The sequence below is a fragment of the Polypterus senegalus genome, chromosome 13 (genome assembly GCF_016835505.1).
Source record: "Polypterus senegalus isolate Bchr_013 chromosome 13, ASM1683550v1, whole genome shotgun sequence".
Classification (NCBI taxonomy): domain Eukaryota; kingdom Metazoa; phylum Chordata; class Cladistia; order Polypteriformes; family Polypteridae; genus Polypterus; species Polypterus senegalus.
In genome coordinates, this window is record NC_053166.1 from 20,575,862 (window position 1) to 20,596,313 (window position 20,452).

Consider the following 20,452-nt stretch of genomic DNA (forward strand, 5'->3'; position numbering starts at 1 on the left):
TGAGGGGGGAGGCAGCTGCTGTCGCACTGCCCTTCGATCATTTTAAAGCCTGGACAGCCGCTGTCCTTTTTGCCACTTCGTGTCTCTGCTGCTCGCGTTGTGATCACTTCTCTGTAATCATAAATATACACCTGACCGAATTGTGTTTTCTTTGAAATTAAACTTGTCGTTGCTTTAACTGTTGCGGGTCCACAGATTCTCATAGTGTATGTTCCATTATTGTGTAAATCTACGTTTTGTGCATTGAATGATGCGAAACGACTTTGTTTTCTGCTCTTTGCCTTTTATTTCTGACCTCGCTTTGTCCTGCTATTGTTTCAATTAAACCTGGTCCTGATGATTAATTTCCTTTTGTTTGCGGTAACGCGATCTTTTAGTTGTCGACATTTTATTTATAACGTATTGTCGTTTATACGCTTTATATGCACTGAGACCCCTGTATCTGTGTGTGCTGCTTCCCTTTACACTACTGATTTTTGTGGCTGGCCGTGCTCTGATATTGCTTGTAAGTAGGGTGTGTCTTGCAAAAATCTCATGTTCTATATACCTGTGATCTTTCGTCTCGCGGGTCTTTAATTTGTCTTCCGTGATCTTAACGTGAAGATCACATATCGTCTCCTAGTCATTCCCTTCCACAGGATTTTTTTTTTAGAATAGAGAGAAACAAAAACAGAAGCTGGTTGGAACAAAACCCTGCAGCCACAGTGTGTCCCCAGGACTGGGTTTGGGAAGCACTGGCGTATTCTGTAATGTCACTGGCGTATAATACAAAGCGATAACCTCCTCAATGGAGAGTAGCTCCAGAGGTCCACAGCTTGACTCTTTTGGGGTTATTGTTGTTTTGTGAATTTTTATTATTATTAGACCTTTATTTATATTGGAAACCAATCAAATGGTATACCTTTGCCATTAAATTAAATTTAATGCATAGGCTAGAAAATGATGAAGGGCTTACACCCACCGTGCTCGCTTGGTTTAGTTCTTATTTATCAAATCGATTCCAGTATGTACAGAAATGTGCAGACAGTACTCCATCATTATACACAGAAGTTCAATATGGTGTCCCGCAGGGCTCAGTACTGGGACCTTTACTGTTTTCACTTTACATGCTTCCACTGGGATCTCTCATTTGGAAACATAATGTTAATTTTCACTCGTATGCAGATGACACCCAGTTATACCTTTCATTTAAATCAAATGAAGTTTCTCCGATGTTGTCTTTAATTAGTTGTGTTAGTGAATTAAAGGAATGGATGAATGAGAACTACTTGTCTTTAAATACAGATAAAACAGAGATGTTAATTGTTGGAGGGAATGACGCTGATCACAGCAATATTTTGTCATCATTTAACTCAGTTGGAATCCCAATTAATTTTACTGAATCAGCCCACAATCTCAGAATTATTTTTGACTCTAGCATGTCATTTAAAGTGCATATTACAAACTGTCTAAATCATGTTTCTTCCATCTTAAAAATGTTCGGAAATTAAGGCGCTTTCTAAATAAACAGGATTCTGAGAAATTAATACATGTATTTATTTCTAGTAGGATTAACTTCTGCAATGTGGTGTTCACTGGACGTTCAAACTGGTCTTTATACAGCCTCCAGTTAATCCAAAATGCTGCTGCAAGAATTATTACAAGAACAAGAAAATACAAACACATAACTCCAGTTCTCAAATCTTACACTGGCTCCTGGTTAAGTTTAGGGCAGATTTCAAAATCCTCCTTTTAACATATAAAGCCTTAAATGGCCAAGGTCCAGCTTACTTGTCTGAACTTATCACGACTTACTAACCTGAGCGCACATTAAGATCTCAAAATGCTGATCTGCTTATGATTCCAAGAATTTATAAAGTAGCAGTGGGAGGTCGAGCTTTTAGTTACAGGGCCCCTAAACTGTGCAATGGTTTGCCTGCCACTATAAGAGATGTCCCTTTGGTCCCAGCTGTTAAATCCCGGCTGAAGACTCACTATTTTAGTTTAGCACACCCTGACTAGAGCTGCTGATTAACTGCACAGACTGCATCTCTGTTGTTAGTCATTAGCACTAAAACATAAGTAACATGATAGTTAGAATTTGTTACTAACCCCCACCTATTCTGTTTCTCTTCTCTGTACTCAAATGTGGCACTTGGTGCCACGGCCCACCTGCCAAGTTGTTTTGCCTGCCTAAGGTAAAGTCATCCCCGATGGAGGAGCACAGGAATCATGGGAAAGAGGGGTCCTTTCATCGGATTGGCTGGCCCGGCGCTGTTTCAGCTGTGCTGTTTCTAAACAAATCCAAATCATATTATGTGATATCATCTACTTTTCAATTCTGCTGCATACTTCTAAAATTTTTATTTGTATACTATATTGAGGATTTGTTCTGTACATTGTATTGTATTTATTGTACAGTATTGACCCCCTTCTTTTTGACACCCACTGCATGCCCAACCTACCTGGAAAGGGGTCTCTCTGTGAACTGCCTTTCCCAAGGTTTCTTCCATTTTTTTCCCTACAAGGTTTTTTGTTGTATTGTATTGTATTGTATTAAATACCATTAATGTCCAAACCTCTGAATTGCCCTCTATATTGCAGCAATTCTCCCAGTAAGCAGTTTTTCCAAATTTCAGCTCATCCAGACACACGTGAGGTCATCCATAGCTCAACGATGTCTAAACAGGTTGGCTATCATCAGTGCCAACTCAGTCCTCGCACAGAAGCGGTTGTCTGATGACCTCATAGATGACTTTGCCTTCAAAAAGTGTAGATGTGCTGTTGCGATATGCCGCCAAGAAACTGAAGAAACCTCTAGTGTAAACATTCACTTTCAAGTTTTGATCAATAAAAAAAAGTGTATTTGTTTATCCGTAATGTATTTATATACTTATTGATCAAATTGAAGCTGTTGTAAGAAATACTAATGTAATGGATTCATAGGGTTGCCAGATTAGAAAATTAGAAATACAGGACACTCTTAGAATCTCGCTCTACATATTACTATTGTAGATGCCACATGGGCTGGATGGGCATCCCGGCCAGAAGAGGGAATGATTTCTTACCCGGACGGGAGGACCAAAAGGGATGGGCAGGCAGCCCACTAGGAAAGAAAGACACAGACAGAAACTTTTTATTCCCCCAGCACACAAGATGGCAGCAGTCTCGGATGTTGGTGCCCCCTAGGAAACCAGCAAGGCATGCTGGGAGATGTAGTTTGGCAAGGCAGACCTGCTGGAATCACTGGGGGCCACGAGAGGGTGTTGCAGGGAGACAAGCTCCCTGTTCTGATGGACTTCTGTGTGACCTGGCAGTGCTTCCATCGGGCAATCGCCCTGGCACCGGAAATACTCCTGGGTCTGTCATAAAAGGGACTGCACTCCCTTATCCAGATGAGTCGGAGCTGGGAGGTAGAGGAGCAACGCTTGAGTGGAGGAGGGCAGTGCAGTAGGAAGAAATATTTAAAGGAAAAGAAACTGGTATTTTGTGCTTTTGGTGCCATGTAAAAGAACATTTAGTAAATAAATGAACATTTTATTTGAACCTGGGACTGTGCGTGTGTGTTCGTGTTAGGGTTAAGGCGGCTATCTATCACACTATATATATATATAAATGTATATATATATATATATATATATATATATATATATATATATATATATATATATATATATATATATATATATATATATAAATGTATACATGCCCCTACACACCCAGACCAAAATATTATATAAAAGTAGAGACATCAGTTAAAAACAAAAAGCAAGGATTTTAATGGGTTATGAGGAAAATAAAAGTAAAATCATTTGAAAATGACTTAATACAAGCTAAAAAAAAAAATCTGTAAAAGTGAAATCATTTGAAAATATGTATTTAATACAGACAACAGCTAGAGAAATATTATTATTTAATAGAGGCAGTTAGAAAAAAAGTGGGCCTTGGCAAGTAGTAACACCACACTTTGTTGACCGTCATTGGATGTTATAATGCTGATCCAGAACTGCAGAGCAGCGCGGCTGGAGACCAAAACGGTGAGAGTGTCGCTGTCCTCAGCCAACCACAGTAACTGAACAAGCTGCAAGCAGGCAGCAGACACGAGTTTCCTCGTTACATTTGGGTTATTTTCATCAAGAGAATCTGAGAAATGAATGTATAATTGCTTGTAAAGTTACAACTAAGTACCGTAAGGTAGTAAAAATATATACGGGACAGGGGACAAAATTATCAAATATGGGACATGGCCCGTGTATAAGGGACGTCTGGCAACCCTATGGATTCAGGAAGGGGAGAGCCGGGGTGGGTGTGGAGCTAGGAAGGGGGGATTCCAAGAAGATTCTGCCCACGGCCCCAGTTTGGGCGGTTACAGCTAGCAGATTAAGAAAACCTGACCTGAGTGCGGCTTTAAAATTGTGAGCCATTGGTATTTTGAAAATGTGGTGTCGTTTATTTGCAGTGATTTGCAGTATGGAGTGTGTTATGGATCTAAATAAATGCAGCTTCTTTCTGGAACCTTCATGTGGATGGGTCTCTTTTAGGAACCAAAACATGGTTGTGTCATCGCTCTGAAGAACCACCTTTAGTTTTAAGTGTGCACTTATAGTTCTAAGCGCGTAGTGCATTAAAAAATAAAATCTAATTTAAACGTAACATAATGGCATAAAAGTAACAGTAAACATTTCAAGCCCGAGGCCAGCGATTGTATTACTCATGCCGTATATCCGTTTGCCTGTGTCAAGTGTAACTGGAATCCTTTATTTTTTTTTTTACTTTTACTATCTTATACAAATTAATTAAGTCGTGCCTCCAAGGATCTCAGCTACTGAACTCGTTATTTAATTCATTTTACAGGAAATGTAATTAAGAAAAAAAAAAAAATCCCCGAGTTAATCTTATGCTTTATCCTTGCCAGATCACTTTCCTGAAATCGCCCTTTCCTTTTTTCCCCCTACAGCATTCCCATTCCTTGCAAGTTGTATTCCCTAAATGGTTGTTACGGTAAAACAAATCCGCCGCGTGCCAGCCTCGCTCTTCTGTATAAAATGACTAAACGGATCCTCCTGCGCTTCATTTCTCGGCGTGCCAGGGCTTGAAGCGCTCCGTCTCAGTATCAACAAAGGAAACGCTTTGACAAGAATGTTTATTTGCATCTAATTTCAGAAAAGATTCACCATAAAAAAAATTACACACCTGGAATTTCAGCTGCCGTGAGATACGGAAAAAGTAAAGCGGCAGACTCAGCAACTCGTTCATTTTGACCGATTTCTTTACCATGATCGGTGACATTCTGATTCGGACGCTTTTCTTAGGTCTCGTTCCGTCCAGTCCCACTGTGTATTGCTGGAACCGACGTGAGCACGTCATATATTTATAACTGATAAAAGAAATGTGCTTATAGCGCCTTGAGTACATCACGTATCCATCCATCCATTTTCCAAACCCGCTTATTTAGCGCATGGTCGCGGGAGTCAACGCAAGCAAACATGGACGCCTTCACAGAGTAACCATAAACACGCACACCCACAAACTTACTGGGGCCAGTTTGGTTTCGGAAATTCACCTAACCTGCATGACTTTGGACTGTGAGAAGAAACCAGGGCACCAGGAGGAAACCCAGACAGACATGCGGGGTACATCGATGACGTGAACCCCACATAGTGAAACATAAAGCGTGCCACTGCCAGAGCAGTTCTTCAGAGCGGTACCATTGGACTGGAGTATCCAACTGTTAACCTGGATGGCTGCAGTGGCTGCAGGATCCCATTCTAACCACTTTAATAATAATAATAATAATAATAATAATACATTTTATTTATATAGCGCCTTTAATATGCTCAAGGCACAGTAATTTTCTTAATTACTGACCAGTTTTTTGCTGATTTATTTATGTATGTATGTATGTATATTTATTTATTTATTTATTTTGCCTTATTTTTTAACTGAGGGTGATTCGTTTAGAGTCCAGTGCTTCCTGTCTTGATATAGGGTTGCGAGACATGGACGCTATCCAGTGACCTGAGACGAAGACTGGACTCCTTTAGTACTGTGTCTCTCCGGGGAGTCCTTGGGTACCGTTGGTTTGACTTTGTGTTGCTCATAGAGTCCCGAATTGGGCGCATTACCCGTATTCTGATGGAGCGTCAGTTACGGCACTACGGCCATGTGGCACGATTCCCAGAGGGTGATCCGGTTTGTAAGATCCTGTGATTGCTGGGGACCCGAGTGGCTGGACCAGGCCAAGGGGTCGCCCACGTAACACCTGGCTGCAGCAGATAGAGGGTCATTTCCGGAGGGTGGGACTGGACTGTGCGTCTGCCTGGGGGGTTGCAAACCAGGATCCCGAGTTGTTTCGTCGTGTAGTGGGCGCGGCAACGCACTGTACCGGTGCATGCTCCCCAACTTGACTTGACTTGGTGATTCGTTGGTGCAGTAGCAGATGGCGCCAGTCCATTGCAGGGTGGACGCACACACTCACAAACTCACATTGCACACTCCAGGGCCAATTTAGCACCTCTATTCCAAATAACCCACATGTCTTTGGACTGTGGGAGGAAAATGTGAGAGCTTGGAGAAAAAGCCCGCAAACAGAAGGAGAACACGGAAACTCCACGCAGGGAGGACACGGAATGTGAAACCTGGTCACTTTACTGCAAGACAGCAGTGCTGCCACTGCGTCCCCGTGCCGCCCTCAATAATGATATTCGAAGTTAAATTCATAGAGGGCACCTGTCATTTAAAGTTTCCAGTGTTTCTCAAACTTTCCGGTTGTCGTGACCCACCCTCCACCTTGGTAAATCGAGAGAGATCGTTAAGCGGGGCTGTGAATCAGACACGATTGTGGTAGAAACAAACCGCTACCGTTATAAACATTTGCAACTTACCACCCACCGCCTCCAGGCCGAAACCCAGTAACTGATAAACACTGATTTAAACAATTTTTATTGCCAAAACGGAGTGAACTAATGACATTTAGTGAAGGTCAATGCCGGTCTAAGCCCATTTGGAGCACAGAGCCCTAGACGGGGTGGATGGGCTTCGCCCCTTGATGCCCTTAGCGGGAAGTCGGAATTATTAAGACTTCGACGACCCGCATTCCACCTCGGTGTCCGGTACGCGCGCCCCTTCAGTTGCACAAACGGCGCCCCTTTGTGTATATATCGCGGACTTTAAGGATCGTGCGCACTTTTACTGTCATACACGGCGCCCACTCAGTATCATCAGTGTACGACGAACGGGTGGATTTTTTTCTTTTTTGTTCAACTTTTGTGTCCCCTAACTTTACATAAATGGCGCCCTTCTGATGACGGCGCTAATTAATTGACCGGTTTTTGGTGAAGCTCATACTACAATGAATGCAACGAAAACTGAGGAGAGTTCAGTCGATTTGCAGCAGCAGACTGGCCGCATGTGCGACAGTGAGGGAATGAGAATTCGCTGCCGTCTCGTGTACGTCTCAGTGCAAGTGCCTTACCTGAGCGCATGCGCGACTCACCCTGTCATAGACGATACGCGCTGACTGAACCAGTAGGAGTAAAGCCACTCCACGCCCTTAAGGTTGATTTCATTCACAAAGCTGTTAATGGTTTATTTGCCTGTCAGGGCACAGCAGGACTCATACGCGGGGTGTCTCCTGTGCACACCCAAAGTAGCATTCATGTGGATGACAGAATTTAGTAGCAGATTGATCTAAAGCTAGAAAGAGCGAGGGTGGGCTTGTCGGGTTTGTTAAAGTGATCGCTTCACAGATGCAGCCTAAAGGTAAACTTCCTACTGGAATAAACTAACAATCAATGCGAGAACTCATACGCACACACTGCATTGCTACTTCAGTAAAAGCTGCGTGCTTCTTCTAGTTATAAAATTCAAACAAAAGGGTCATTTCAACAAATGAAATAGCAGTAGCGAATAATTGCGATGATTTTATCCGCCGCGACTTAAAATAACTATCTCATATTTCAGGTGCTTCCAATTTTGACATAATACTGGATCGTGAAATTGTTGTGGTTAAAAATCTAACTCCTTAGCCACTAGATGGCCTAAACTGACTATCGGAATCAATCCATTCATTTTCTTTACCAGCTTCTCTTCTTTGGGGCCTCAGGACGTGAAGCATACACTCTTAGGGTGTCAAAGTTGTTCTTTAGAGCGATGCCATACAAGGTTAGTAATGCCAACATGAAGGTTCCAGAAATATTTTTTTTTACATTTATTTAGATCCATAACATGCTCCAGAAGTAACCATGAACTGATGATAACAAATATGAGAAATATCAATGGGTTCCTGATTTTAAAAGGACTCTTACTGCATGTGTACAATATGTTCAGGTTTGATTGCTCTGTCAGTATCCTGCTGGTTAGCCTACTATACGTGAAATGCTTCTGTTTTTTTCCACAAATTAGGAACCTTTTCAAATCCTAAAGAACCCATTTCAAGTACAGATAACACTTCTTAGGATGAAATGCAGCTGAATCAGGCCAGAAGTAGACCTCATAATGTCTACTCTAAGAGGAACCCCAATAATGAAACTCCTGCTGGTTCACCCGTCCCATCCTAATACTCTACTCCATCTCTCCCACTGGCCTCCTTCCGTCAGTCACCTAACCTGCTCACTTCACAGAGGAGAGCCACTCTCTTCACCAGGGACTTGGAGCTGTAACGGGAACTGCTGGAGTCACTCGCAAATATGTCACCAACAATATCCTATATCTGGTCCCTCAGTAAATTCAGTGTTAAGTTAGAGGTCTTTTGCTGGCTAAAAATCGGTAGTGTCCAGCAAACTACACCGGTGAAACAGGGAGATGGCCACCAGACTTTTTGCAGGGGGCATTTTCAAATCCGAAATCATAGCCAAACTGATTTCTCCGTTTGTGTTCCTTCACAGGACTTCAAAGACACTTTTCAAAGAAAAAACAGAAGAAGCTCAGCTCATTCTCAGCCTGGGATCACACATTTCACCAGGACTCAATGACTGACTAACTTTTCAATGTCTTCCTGATGGCATCTTTTCCCCACCTACTCTCACCTTTTCTTCTTTCACCTGCTGTGGCTTCGTTCTCTTCCTTCTGTGTTATTTGCTCTTTCATTTTCACTTGTACTCCTGAAAGCTATGCAGTCTGAATCTTTAAACTTCTTTTCTATTCAGTGTGGAAGTAAACTTTAATTTTTTGAAAAGGTTCTTTGTCAAGCAATGGTTCTTCGGGGAACAACACATCACAGTATTTGCCATTAAGGAGTCATTGTTTTAAGAGTGTATCCCATCAGTATCAGGTCCAACTCAATAAAAAACAATTCCTAAACTATGGCGGCAGTCTGGCTCAGGGGTCACTCGCAAAAAAAAAAAAAAAGACACGTCCAGTAAGTCGCCCAAGATGGACAATCAAGTGAGTGAAGATTCATGTTCATATTTGTGCAGTTCCAGCCCAGGTAAGCTGATCCATCTCACACGGCGATCAATGCATTGAACAATCAAGTTATAACATTATACAATGTTGTTTTAGTGAGTACACTGTAAAATCGTGTTACATTAACTCTCTTAATTTTTTTAAAAGTATATATATGGAATCATTGTTTCCATATGTACAACTTAAGTGTTGATTTAATGCTGACAATTCTGCTGAGCATCACCTGTCCATAATATTCACCTGTTTATAGATATTTTATACATTGCTCAGAGTTAGATGATCAACAAACCATTATGTCTTATAATGAGCAGCTTTCCAAACTGATTTACATTTAAAGGGCCACCATTTCCATGTTTCGATAACGCACACTGGCAAGTTAACCGACTCTCAAAGTGACAATACAGAGGTCAGTGCCTGTTGGCTTACATTCTAGCGCCTCTTCAGCTATGGGATTTCCCCCTCCTGCCTGAGTCACCGCCCGGTAGTGGCACTACAATCTTAGAAATGCTGGCTCTGTAATGGCACTTTATGGTCCTTTACTGGAGTGTGTGGTTCCTTATTGAGCAATTGCTTGACAAAGCACTATTTTATTCTGGGATGGGTTCTTCATATGAAGTAGGTCCTTTGTAAGCTGAATAACTTCCTAATATGTAAGAAAAAAAAAATCTTTAATGTATGGTTGGCTGTATAGAACTGATAAGTACAGATTATAAAAACCTGTTTGGTTGTCTGCAGTGTGAATCCTTTAAAAGTATAACCCCACTGGTATTTCAATAATCTGTTATCATCTATTCCTGGTTATTTACTGTTTGAAGCCCATTACAGATCTAATAAATAAAGGGAAATTTCTAGAACCTTCATATGGAGGCATCTTTTGGGAAACTATGGTATTGCTATGAAGAACCACTCTGGCACCTACTTTTAAGTATGTATATTGAAATTAACGGGTTTACATTTATTTACATTTATATGTCCATAACATATCTATCTATCTATTACTAATTGACCTGCGCTATACGTTAGCCAATTCACATCTCTGCCGCTCGCATTGTGAAGAGGGGGGCTGAACACACCCCAAGGAGATGTGGTAGCTCCTCCGAAACCCCCTCTTAATGGAGATACATCCATCCATCCATCCATCCATTATCCAACCCGCTATATCCTAACTACAGGGTCACGGGGATCTACTGAAGCCAATCCCAGCAAACTCAGGGCGCCAGGCAGGAAACAAACCCCGGGCAGGGTGCCAGCCCACCGCAGTAAACGGAGATAAAATGGGAAACAAATACAGTTTTATTTTTTTACCTCATCTTTGCTTGATCAGCTGCTGGAATAAGAATCTGAAAATCTAACAACTCACATTAAACTTCAATACATTCTAAAAAGAATGACACCAAACATACTGTATATACTTAGGTTTTAAAATAAGCTCGATTTAAAGTGTGACAAAAAATGTGACATAAAAACGTCACATAAAATCGTTGCACTTTAAGAATTAGGATTTTATATATAGAGAGTAGATATAAAATATACATATATGTATATTTATATATAACATTTATATGTATATAACATACAAATCTATCTATCCTGCCTTGCGCCCTGTGTTGGCTGGGATTGGCTCCAGCAGACCCCCGTGACCCTGTGTTTAGATATAGCGAGTTGGATAATGGATCTATCTATCTATCTATATATATATATATATATATATATATATATATGTATATATAATATTTATATGTACATAACATACATATCTATCTCTCTGTATATGTATATATTATATATAATATATATAATGTATATATATAATATTTATATGTACATAACATAAAATATCTATCTATGCATTTCAGTAGCAAATATTGTTCAGGAACCTTAACACACTTTCCGCAGTATAACCACCAAATGCTTTGCCCCTTGACGTATTTTTGCAAGCTTGACTTTTTTCCTTCATATGTTGTGTTGAAACAGCTGGAGGTCAGGATTTTTTTAGTGTTTCTATTTGACAATCAAAAATAAATTAACTTTATTGGCATTGACATCGCATTGTACGTTGTTTGAAACACTTGCAGAAGAATTCCTTTAAAATCTTGCATCTAACGGTAAAATATACACATATAAAGAATGAATATCTCTTTTTCATCTTAGTCAGCAATAAATAAGGAATCTTAAGAAAAAGTAAAAATGGTGTATACTGTGCACAAACGTAAAGCCTTCTTTTAATTTCAGTGCATCTTACACACGTCTTACAACACAATCCATCCATTTCCAAACCCGCTTAGTCTGCGAAGAGTTGACATTTGTTCTTTATTTAATACACAGCACAGCAGCAGGTACTTGACAGATCGAGGACACCTGAACTTAACCCATTTGATTACATGCAGCAAGAGTCCTTTCAAAATCAGGAGCCCCTTTGTATTTCAGACATTTGTTCTCAACAATTCATGGCTATTTCCAGAACCTGTTACGGATCTAATAAAAGTTCCTTCTGCGCCCTTCATGTGAATGGTTGTTTCGATATTCAGAAAATGGTTTCTCTGTGGCATCGTTTTGAACAACTATTTTGGCACCTTCACTTTTAAGAGTGCGTTAACCACTGCGCTGTCTTGAACACATTACATTATGTCTGAATACAGATGTCCCCACAGATATTCAAGCGAAACCAAGTCTCTGCATTTCCTGTATTTAATGAAACCTGCATTTACCAGTCCACATTAACAGAGAAGGCGAGTCTTTCCTAATCCTAACCTGTTGATGCCACCCATCTCATGGTGTGATATTCCCATGACAACAGGGTACAGTCGGCAGTTACGTTTTTGTTTATTTGTTCTCTCCGTCCATTTTTCTTTATTTATTTAATATTACACTTACATCTCTATTTATTTAATATTAACAGTTGGTATTGAAAAGCAGAATGAATCATTTGAAAAGAATAGCAGACGCGCTTACCTGTATTTCGTCAGCGTCTTGGTAGTAGTCGTAATAATCCTGCCCCGATTCATTCTGAAAGCTTGATGATATGAGACAGAGGGTCCAGACAGCAATATGAATTCTGCACATGCTTTACGGGAACACAACAATCCATGGAATAAAAGTTTAATAACACCTTTCCTTTCTACAAGTCTGATGCTTCAGTAGTTTTTTTGTTTGTTTGTTTGTTTTTTTTTTGTTTAGTTTAGTTTTTTGTATTTTCCTGTCAGCGCACTTCATTCATTGGAAGTCAGTGGCTGCGAACTTCCTCTGTCTTGTGCTTTAAAGTGAGTGAGAGAGCGCGCGCGCGAGAGAGAGTGTGTGTGTGTGTGAGAGAGAGAGAGAGAGAGAGAGAGAGAGAGAGAGCGAGAGCGAGCCCACGCCTGGCGATTGACGGACACCCGCGCCGCGAGAGGAGCGGGCGAGGTCTGCCATTCACGGAAGGGGCCAGCCTTCTGGGAGGGGTGCTACTTCAAAATTTTTTTTGGGCTGTTTACCTTTCACTACTAGGTGAACATGTTCAAACATTTCAAGCATTTTTTTTACTTATCTTGTCTCGTTTTGCTGAATTAGTTCCTGTAAGTCTGCAGTCCAGTTTATGATGCTGAGAAGTGAGAGCGGCTAACAAACAGAGCGAGTCTGTGGACGATATCTCAGTTTCAAAACATACAGTCTTACTCAGTCAGTTCAATTTTAGTGTCCCAAGACGGACATTTGGTTTGTCAGCAGGACATAACACTACACACACATTACAAAGGGCACAGTCATAAATCAGAAACTTAAAACAATTGAATAAAATTAAGTTATGAGCTTAATACTTAACGGTGAAACATTTGATCAAGCATATTAGTCATAAAAATTAACAACCACCATTTTCACTTGACTAATGAATGATGCAAATGCTAACTGTTCACGTGCGATTTTTTGCTGGTGGATATTTATTAAAATTGAACTTATTTAGAAAATCAGTAGCAGGTGGAACGAATGAGGACATAAACTGGTCGCTTTTGATCCTTGGAACCTTGAACTTGTGACCTGATGGTAATAACTGAAATTGAGAATCTAGTGAGGGAGTCCTGTCTGACAAAATGCACTCTACTTACCATAACTTGCTAATTAAACAGTTAAGTCAAGTGGCTTTATTGTCACCATACTGCAGCATATACTGTTTTAAAAATCAAGGTGCTAGAGCGGTTCTCCAGAGCGATGCCATAGCGGATCCATCCACATGAATGATCCAGAACACACCTTTATTTATTTAGATGCTCTCCATACAGTGAATAATCATGGTCAAATTGTAATAGCCTTGTGAAATAGAAATCATGATTTTAAAAGGCGTCATCCCCTCACCGTCTTTATCAAGGTACTCGACACTGGGCCGAGAGAGGGCGCTGTCGCTAACATGCACTTCTACCTTCTCTCCCCACAGCACAGAGAAACCGCCCAGTGAGGACACTTAACCCCGCCCCTTCTAGTACGTATGTTATAAGTGGCCCAGCTACCCATAAAGAGGCGTCATTTACAAACAGAGCAAAACGCAAGACGGGGCTCCAACGACTAACTATCATTTCCGTGACAAAAACCCAAATTACTTTTGTTGTTTATTTTGCTCAAGTGGGCTGCTTACTGAAGTCCAGAGGCATATTTTTTGTTGGACATTTCATTATTAAATGGGACGACCCCGCTGGTATCTCAATTATTCCCCCATTTTGAGACCTGTCATTTCTGCACATGGCCTCAAAGGCTTTTTGCAGCATACATCTAATAACACAGGCTAAGTCCAGGTTTTCTTAATCTGTTATTGCCCTGCAGCCTACCATATATAAATATGTTAAGTTTTTTTTCTTTTCAAACTTTTTTCCAAGCTCAAAGACCAACTTCAAATTCAACGAACCTGCCCCAGAATGAAATGGTGCTTTATCAAGCAATGGATCTACAAATAACCACACAACCCAGTAAAGAAGCATAAAGTGCCATTAAAGCCGACTATACTTCCTTAGAAAGTTGGCATCCTTCAACATCTGCAATAAGATGCTGCAGATGTTCTACCAGACGGTTGTGGCGAGTGCCCTCTTCTATGCGGTGGTGTGCTGGGGAGGCAGCATAAAGATGAAGGATGCCTAAAACCTGGACGAAATTGTTAGGAAGGCAGGATCTATTGTAAGAATGAAGCTGGACAATTTAACATCTGTGGCAGAGCGACGGGCGCTGAGCAGACTCCTGTCAATCATGGAGAATCCACTGCATCCACTGAACAGGATCATCTCCAGGCAGAGGAGCAGCTTCAGCGACAGACTGCTGTCACCATCCTGCTCCACTGACAGACTGAGGAGATCGTTCCTCCAACACACTATGCCACTCTTCAATTCCACCCGAGGGGTAAATGCTAACATTATTCAAAGTTATAGTCTGCTTTTACATGCATTTTTTATTACTATTTAATTTAATATTGTTTTTTTGTATCAGTATAGTGCTGCTGGATTATATGAATTTCCCCTTGGGATTAATAAAGTATCTATCTATCTATCTATCTATCTATCTATCTATCTATCTATCTATCTATCTATTAAATAATGCCTTTCACATCCATCTATCTATCTATCTATCTATCTATCTATCTATCTATCTATCTATCTATCTATCTATCTATTAAATAATGCCTTTCACATCCATCTATCTATCTATCTATCTATCTATCTATCTATCTATCTATCTATCTATCTATCTATCTATCTATCTATCTATCTATTAAATAATGCCTTTCACATCCATCTGTCTATCTATCTATCTATCTATCTATCTATCTATCTATCTATCTATCTATCTATCTATCTATCTATCTATCTATCTATCTAAAGACCCAGTATTTTTAAGAGCGTGTCGTGGCTCATAATAATGTTCCTCAGGACCGTGGTGCAACATAAATACAGGAGAAATGCCAGGCAGGCGAAAAACTATACTATACTACAAATAGGTGAATAAATAAATAATAGATACATCCATCCATTTTCTAACCCGCTGAATCAGAATACAGGGTCACGGGGGTCTGCTGGAGCCAATCCCAGCCAACACAGGGCACAAGGCAGGAACCAATCCTGGGCAGGGTGCCAACCCACCGCAGGACACACACAAACACACCCACACACCAAGCACACACTAGGGCCAATTTAGAATCGCCAATCCACCTAACCGGCATGTCTTTGGATTGTGGGAGGAAACCGAGCGCCCGGAGGAAACCCACGCTGACACGGGGAGAACATGCAAACTCCACGCAGGGAGGACCCGGGAAGCGAACCCAGGTCTCCTAACTGCAAGGCAGCAGCGCTACCACTGCGCCACCGTGCCGCCCAATAGATACATTAATTAGATAATAGTTTTTTTAAATTTTATTGAAATTACACAACATTCCATAAAAATTGATCAATTTTACAAGAACAGGATTGAAAACAAATCAACCCCCACCCCTGAGAAAGAGAGCATAGGCAGCAGAATAAAACTTAAACCTAGTAAAAATAAATAAATAGATAAATGAATAAGGGAATATAGATAAATGGAGAAGAAAAAGAAATGGGGAGAGAAACTTCTTCCTCAGTGCTTTAAGAGCTTATTCTAAAATATTATTGATTAGATCCTGCCAGGTTTTGAAAATTTTCTGCACAGATCCTCTAAGTGAGAATTTGATTATTTCCAATTTTCAAATAATATAAAATATCAGTTACCCACTGACTTAGAAGAGATGAGTTAGGATTCTTCCAGTTTAGCAAGATAGTGTAGCGAAGGCAATCACAGTTTGTTTGTCCTTCTCCACTTTAAGGCCATCTGGAAGAACACCAACCACAGCTGTTAATGGGTTAGGAGGGATTGGGACACCAAGGCTGTCTGAAAGGCATTTAAAGATTTTGGTCCAGAATGATGTTAATTTGGTGCAGGTCCAAAACACGTGACCCAGTGAGGCTGGAACTTGACTGCAGCGTTTGTAGGTTGGATCTTGCCCTGGAAACATTCTGGACAGTTTTAAGCAGACAGATGTGCTCGATATATAATTTGGAGTTGAATAATTGTATGCTTTGCACATATGGAGCTCAAGTGAATTCTGTGCATTGCTACTTTCCACTCCTTTTCTGAGATGTTGAGTGAGAGATCCTTTTCCCACTGTCCTCTTGGATCTTTGAAAAGGGAGGAACTGTAAAATGGTTTTATATATTACAGAAATGCTGTCTAAGTCCTTGAAATTGAGCAATATTTTTTCCAGCATAGAGGGAGGTGGGAGATGAAGAAAATCGAGCAGGTTCTGTTCAACAAAGTTTCTAATTTGAAGATAGTAAAAGAAATGTGTTGATGGAAAGTTAAATTTGGAATGTAATTGTTCATAGGATGCAAAGAAGTTGTCTATGTACAGATCTCTAAGTGATTTAATCCCAAATGTTTTCCAGATATTAAAAACTGCATATCTTTGCGAGGGTTGAAAAAGGTGATTCTCGTGCAGAGGTGCCACCGATAAAGGATTCTCTATCTTAAACTGCTTCCTACATTGGTTCCATATTCTGAGTAAGTGAAGCTCAATTGGGTTGTTATTATATTGGTGATAACTTGCAATTATTGGGGCACAAAGCAGGGAATACAGTATAGAGAAGTACTGCAAGATTTTATTTCTATTGCAGACCAAGCCTGTATATGTTCATCTATTTGTGTCCATGTCCAGGATTTTATAGCTTGTATGTTTACAACCCAGTAGTAAAATTGAAAGTTAGATAGAGCCATGCCACCTTCTACCTTTGGCCTTTGTAGTGTTGCTCTTTGGATACGTGGATGTTTTGAATTACAAATAAGTGAGGTTATGGTTGAATCTAATTTCTTAAAAAACAATTTATTCATGTAAATAGGGATTTTTGAAATAAGAACAGAATCTTGGGAAGAATATTCATCTTAACAATGTTAATTCTTGCAGATAAAGTGAGATGAAGGGTTGACCATCTATGCAAGTCTTGCTTATTTTTTTCCATACAGATAGCAAAATTTTGTTGATAGAGAGCTTTATGTTTACTTGTAATGTTTACCCCTAGATATTTAAACTGATCTGCAACGATAAAAGGGAAGGTGTCCAATGTTATATTGTGTGCTTGAGAATTCACTAGAAAGAGCACACTTTAAGTCAAATTAATTCTGATACCAGAAATCTTTTGAAATTCTGTAAGTGCTGTTAGGAATGCAGGCACAGTATTTTGTGGGTCTGATATATACAGTACCATGTCATCTGCATATAGAGAAATTTTCTGTTTCTGATAATCCCCTTTATCTCATAAGCATTTCGACAGAGAACTGCCAATGGCTCAATGGCGACTGCAAAAAGCAGTGGTGTCAAGGGGCATCAATGTCTGCTACCACGTTCTACTTTAAAGTAGTCTGAATTAATGTTGTTAATACAAACTGAAGTTAGGATTGCTATACAGTAGTATGATCCACGCACAAATGTTCGGGCCAAACCTAAATTTCTCCAATGTGGTGAAAAGGTAGTTCCATTCAATCATATCAAATGCTTTTTCTGCATCCAAGGATCATAAAATCTCTGGGATGTTTGACTTTGGTGATGAGTATTATTATGACATTAAACAAGCATCGAAGATTGAACGCTAAGTGTCTGCCTTTAATAAATCTAGTTTGATCTTGTGATATTACCGAAGGCAGACTTTCTCCATCCTTTTAGCTAGGACTTTGGAGAGTATCTTAACATCATTATTCAGAAGTGATACTGGACTGTATGATGCACATTGTAATACGTTCTTATTTTTTTTTTAGGAAAGACGGTGATTAATGCTTGGCGAAAAGTTTGAGGTAGGATTTTATTGTTTCTAACTTCTGTGAATGTTGCTAATAGGAGCGGAGCTAGCTGAGTGGAGTACTTTTTATAAAATTCAGTAGGGTAGACACCAGGGCCTGCTGCTTTCCCACTTTGAAGTGACTTTGTAGCATCTAGTAATTCTAAAAGCACCAGAGGTTTATCCAATTCCACTGCACTAAGAGTATCTATTTGTGGTATCTCTAATGCATCCAGAAATGCATTATATTGTGTCTTGTCTTCTTTAAACTCAGTAGAATATAAGGATTTATGGTAGTCTCTAAATGTGTGCATTACATTTTTATGGTCAATGATTTTGTCTCCGTTTGTGTTGATTGCTGGGATTGCATTGCAAACTTCTTGCGTGTGGATTTGTTAAGCTAAACTCTTATTAGCTTTCTCTCCATGTTCATAGTAGTGATGTCTTGATTTATAAATAAGTTGTTCAGTTTCTGTAGTTGTCAAGAGGTTGAGTTCTGAATGCAGAGCCTGCCTTTTCCTATGAAGAGCCTCACCTGGCATGTTCTTGATCTATTCTAGTAATTTCGCTGGTTAGCTTTGATACCTGCTTGGTTTCCAATTTATTTCTGTGGGAAAGATATGAGATAATCTGTCCTCTTAAGAAGGCCATCAGCATTTCCCAGAGTATTACTGCAGAGACCTCTAAGGATGTATTTGTCTCTAGAAAAAAACTGATTTGTTTTGATATAAATTCTGTAAGGTTCTCATCTGCTAATAAAAGTGGGTTAAGGTGCCATCTGTGAGATGAGTATGTGGGGCATAATGATAATTTGACATACAGGTATATAGTTCATTCATTCAAAGTGCCATGCTAGCATCCTGACATAGGCGGCAGCTATGGCTTTGTTCTCATTTCTGTATTTGAGATTCCTCAATATGTCGAGTGTCTTCATTCCAGTTAATCGTTGTAGCCAGCCAAACAATGTTAATCACCAACGCCCCCTTGCCTGTTTACCATCTATCCATCTGGTCAATACTAATTCCTTTCATTTTTTTTTTCGCAACACATAGCCAACAAATTGAATTTGTTTTTTCACCATCACCTCTAGCAATTCCAGAGGCATTTCAGTTCTGTGCAACACCTCTACATTTGTAATCTTTTTAGTCCATGATATTTTCATCATCCTTCTGAGAAACCACATCTCCACTGCTTCTAATTGTGCCTCAGTAGCTTTGCTAATCGTCCAACTCTCACAACTATACAGAAGAGCTGACTAAACGTAACATTTCAATATTCGCTGTCGAATAGTTAGTGACATGCTTTTTGATAACAAAACCTGTTCCACCTTTTTGAAAGTGCTCTTAGCTATGGCAGTTTGGCGCTTTATCTTCTGGTCTGTTCTCACATCAGCTGCCAACATGCTTCCCAGACATATAAACTAATCCACCTGCTCCAGGGCTTCTCCTTTCACCAAAGTTTTACAGGTAGGACTAGTTGCTTTCTTCAAGAATGGCGGCACATAAGATTTCTTTCTTTTGATTTACAGACCCTTCTTATCACTTTCTTCTACTTTTGTTCTTCAGCAGCACTGTATCATCTGCATATCGCAAATTGTTTACCAACCTTTACTCCTTCAAGTTCTCTGATATACATACATTTCTGTATATAATGAAAAATGATCAGGAGTCAAGACACAACCTTGTCTTGTTCCTCTCTTCTCTTCTGTATACTCACTAATAAGTCCTAGATAGTAGTAATAAATCAATAATAAAAATAGCAAATAATAATAAAAAAAAAAACAAGTCTGTGTATTCTGTATGGCTTTTATTACAAACCCCGGGCTTCACTTTTTGTATAACCCTGAATTTGGAAACTGCGTTGGTAAATATGAACTAAGTGGCATGCTGTGTGAAAGGCGCTGTATAACCTAATGGTCAATGGAAAAAGGAATTTCTGTTAGATAGACAGAAACTTTATTAATCCCAAAGAAAATTGCAGAATTACAACAGCAGGCAAAAAAAGAACAAATACACTATATTGCCAAAAGTATTGGGACACCTGCCTTTACATACACATTAAATTTAATGTCATCCCATTCTTAATACATAGGCTTTAATGTGGCGTTGGCCCACCCTTTGCAGCTATAACAGCTTCAGCTCTTCTGGGAAGGCTTTCCACAAGGTGTAGCAGGGTGTTTATGGGATTTTTGGACCAGGAGAGTATTTGTGAGGTCAGGCACTGATGTTAGACGAAAAGGCCTCGCAGTCTTCGCACAAATTCATCCCAAAGTTGAGGTC

The 20,452-nt window shown here is 39.9% G+C and overlaps 1 protein-coding gene across 1 annotated transcript in view; it reads right to left on the bottom strand.

Annotated features, from left to right (window-relative positions):
• The window catches only part of LOC120541917 (vascular endothelial growth factor C-like), a 70,724-nt gene extending 58,048 nt beyond the window's left edge, over positions 1-12,676 (bottom strand). Inside the window, exon 1 of the mRNA XM_039773896.1 lies at positions 12,337-12,676. Coding sequence (XP_039629830.1) covers positions 12,337-12,447 — 111 coding nt within the window. The 5' untranslated portion in view covers positions 12,448-12,676. The remainder of the gene's footprint in view (positions 1-12,336) is intronic.
• Positions 12,677-20,452: the final 7,776 nt, after the last annotated feature.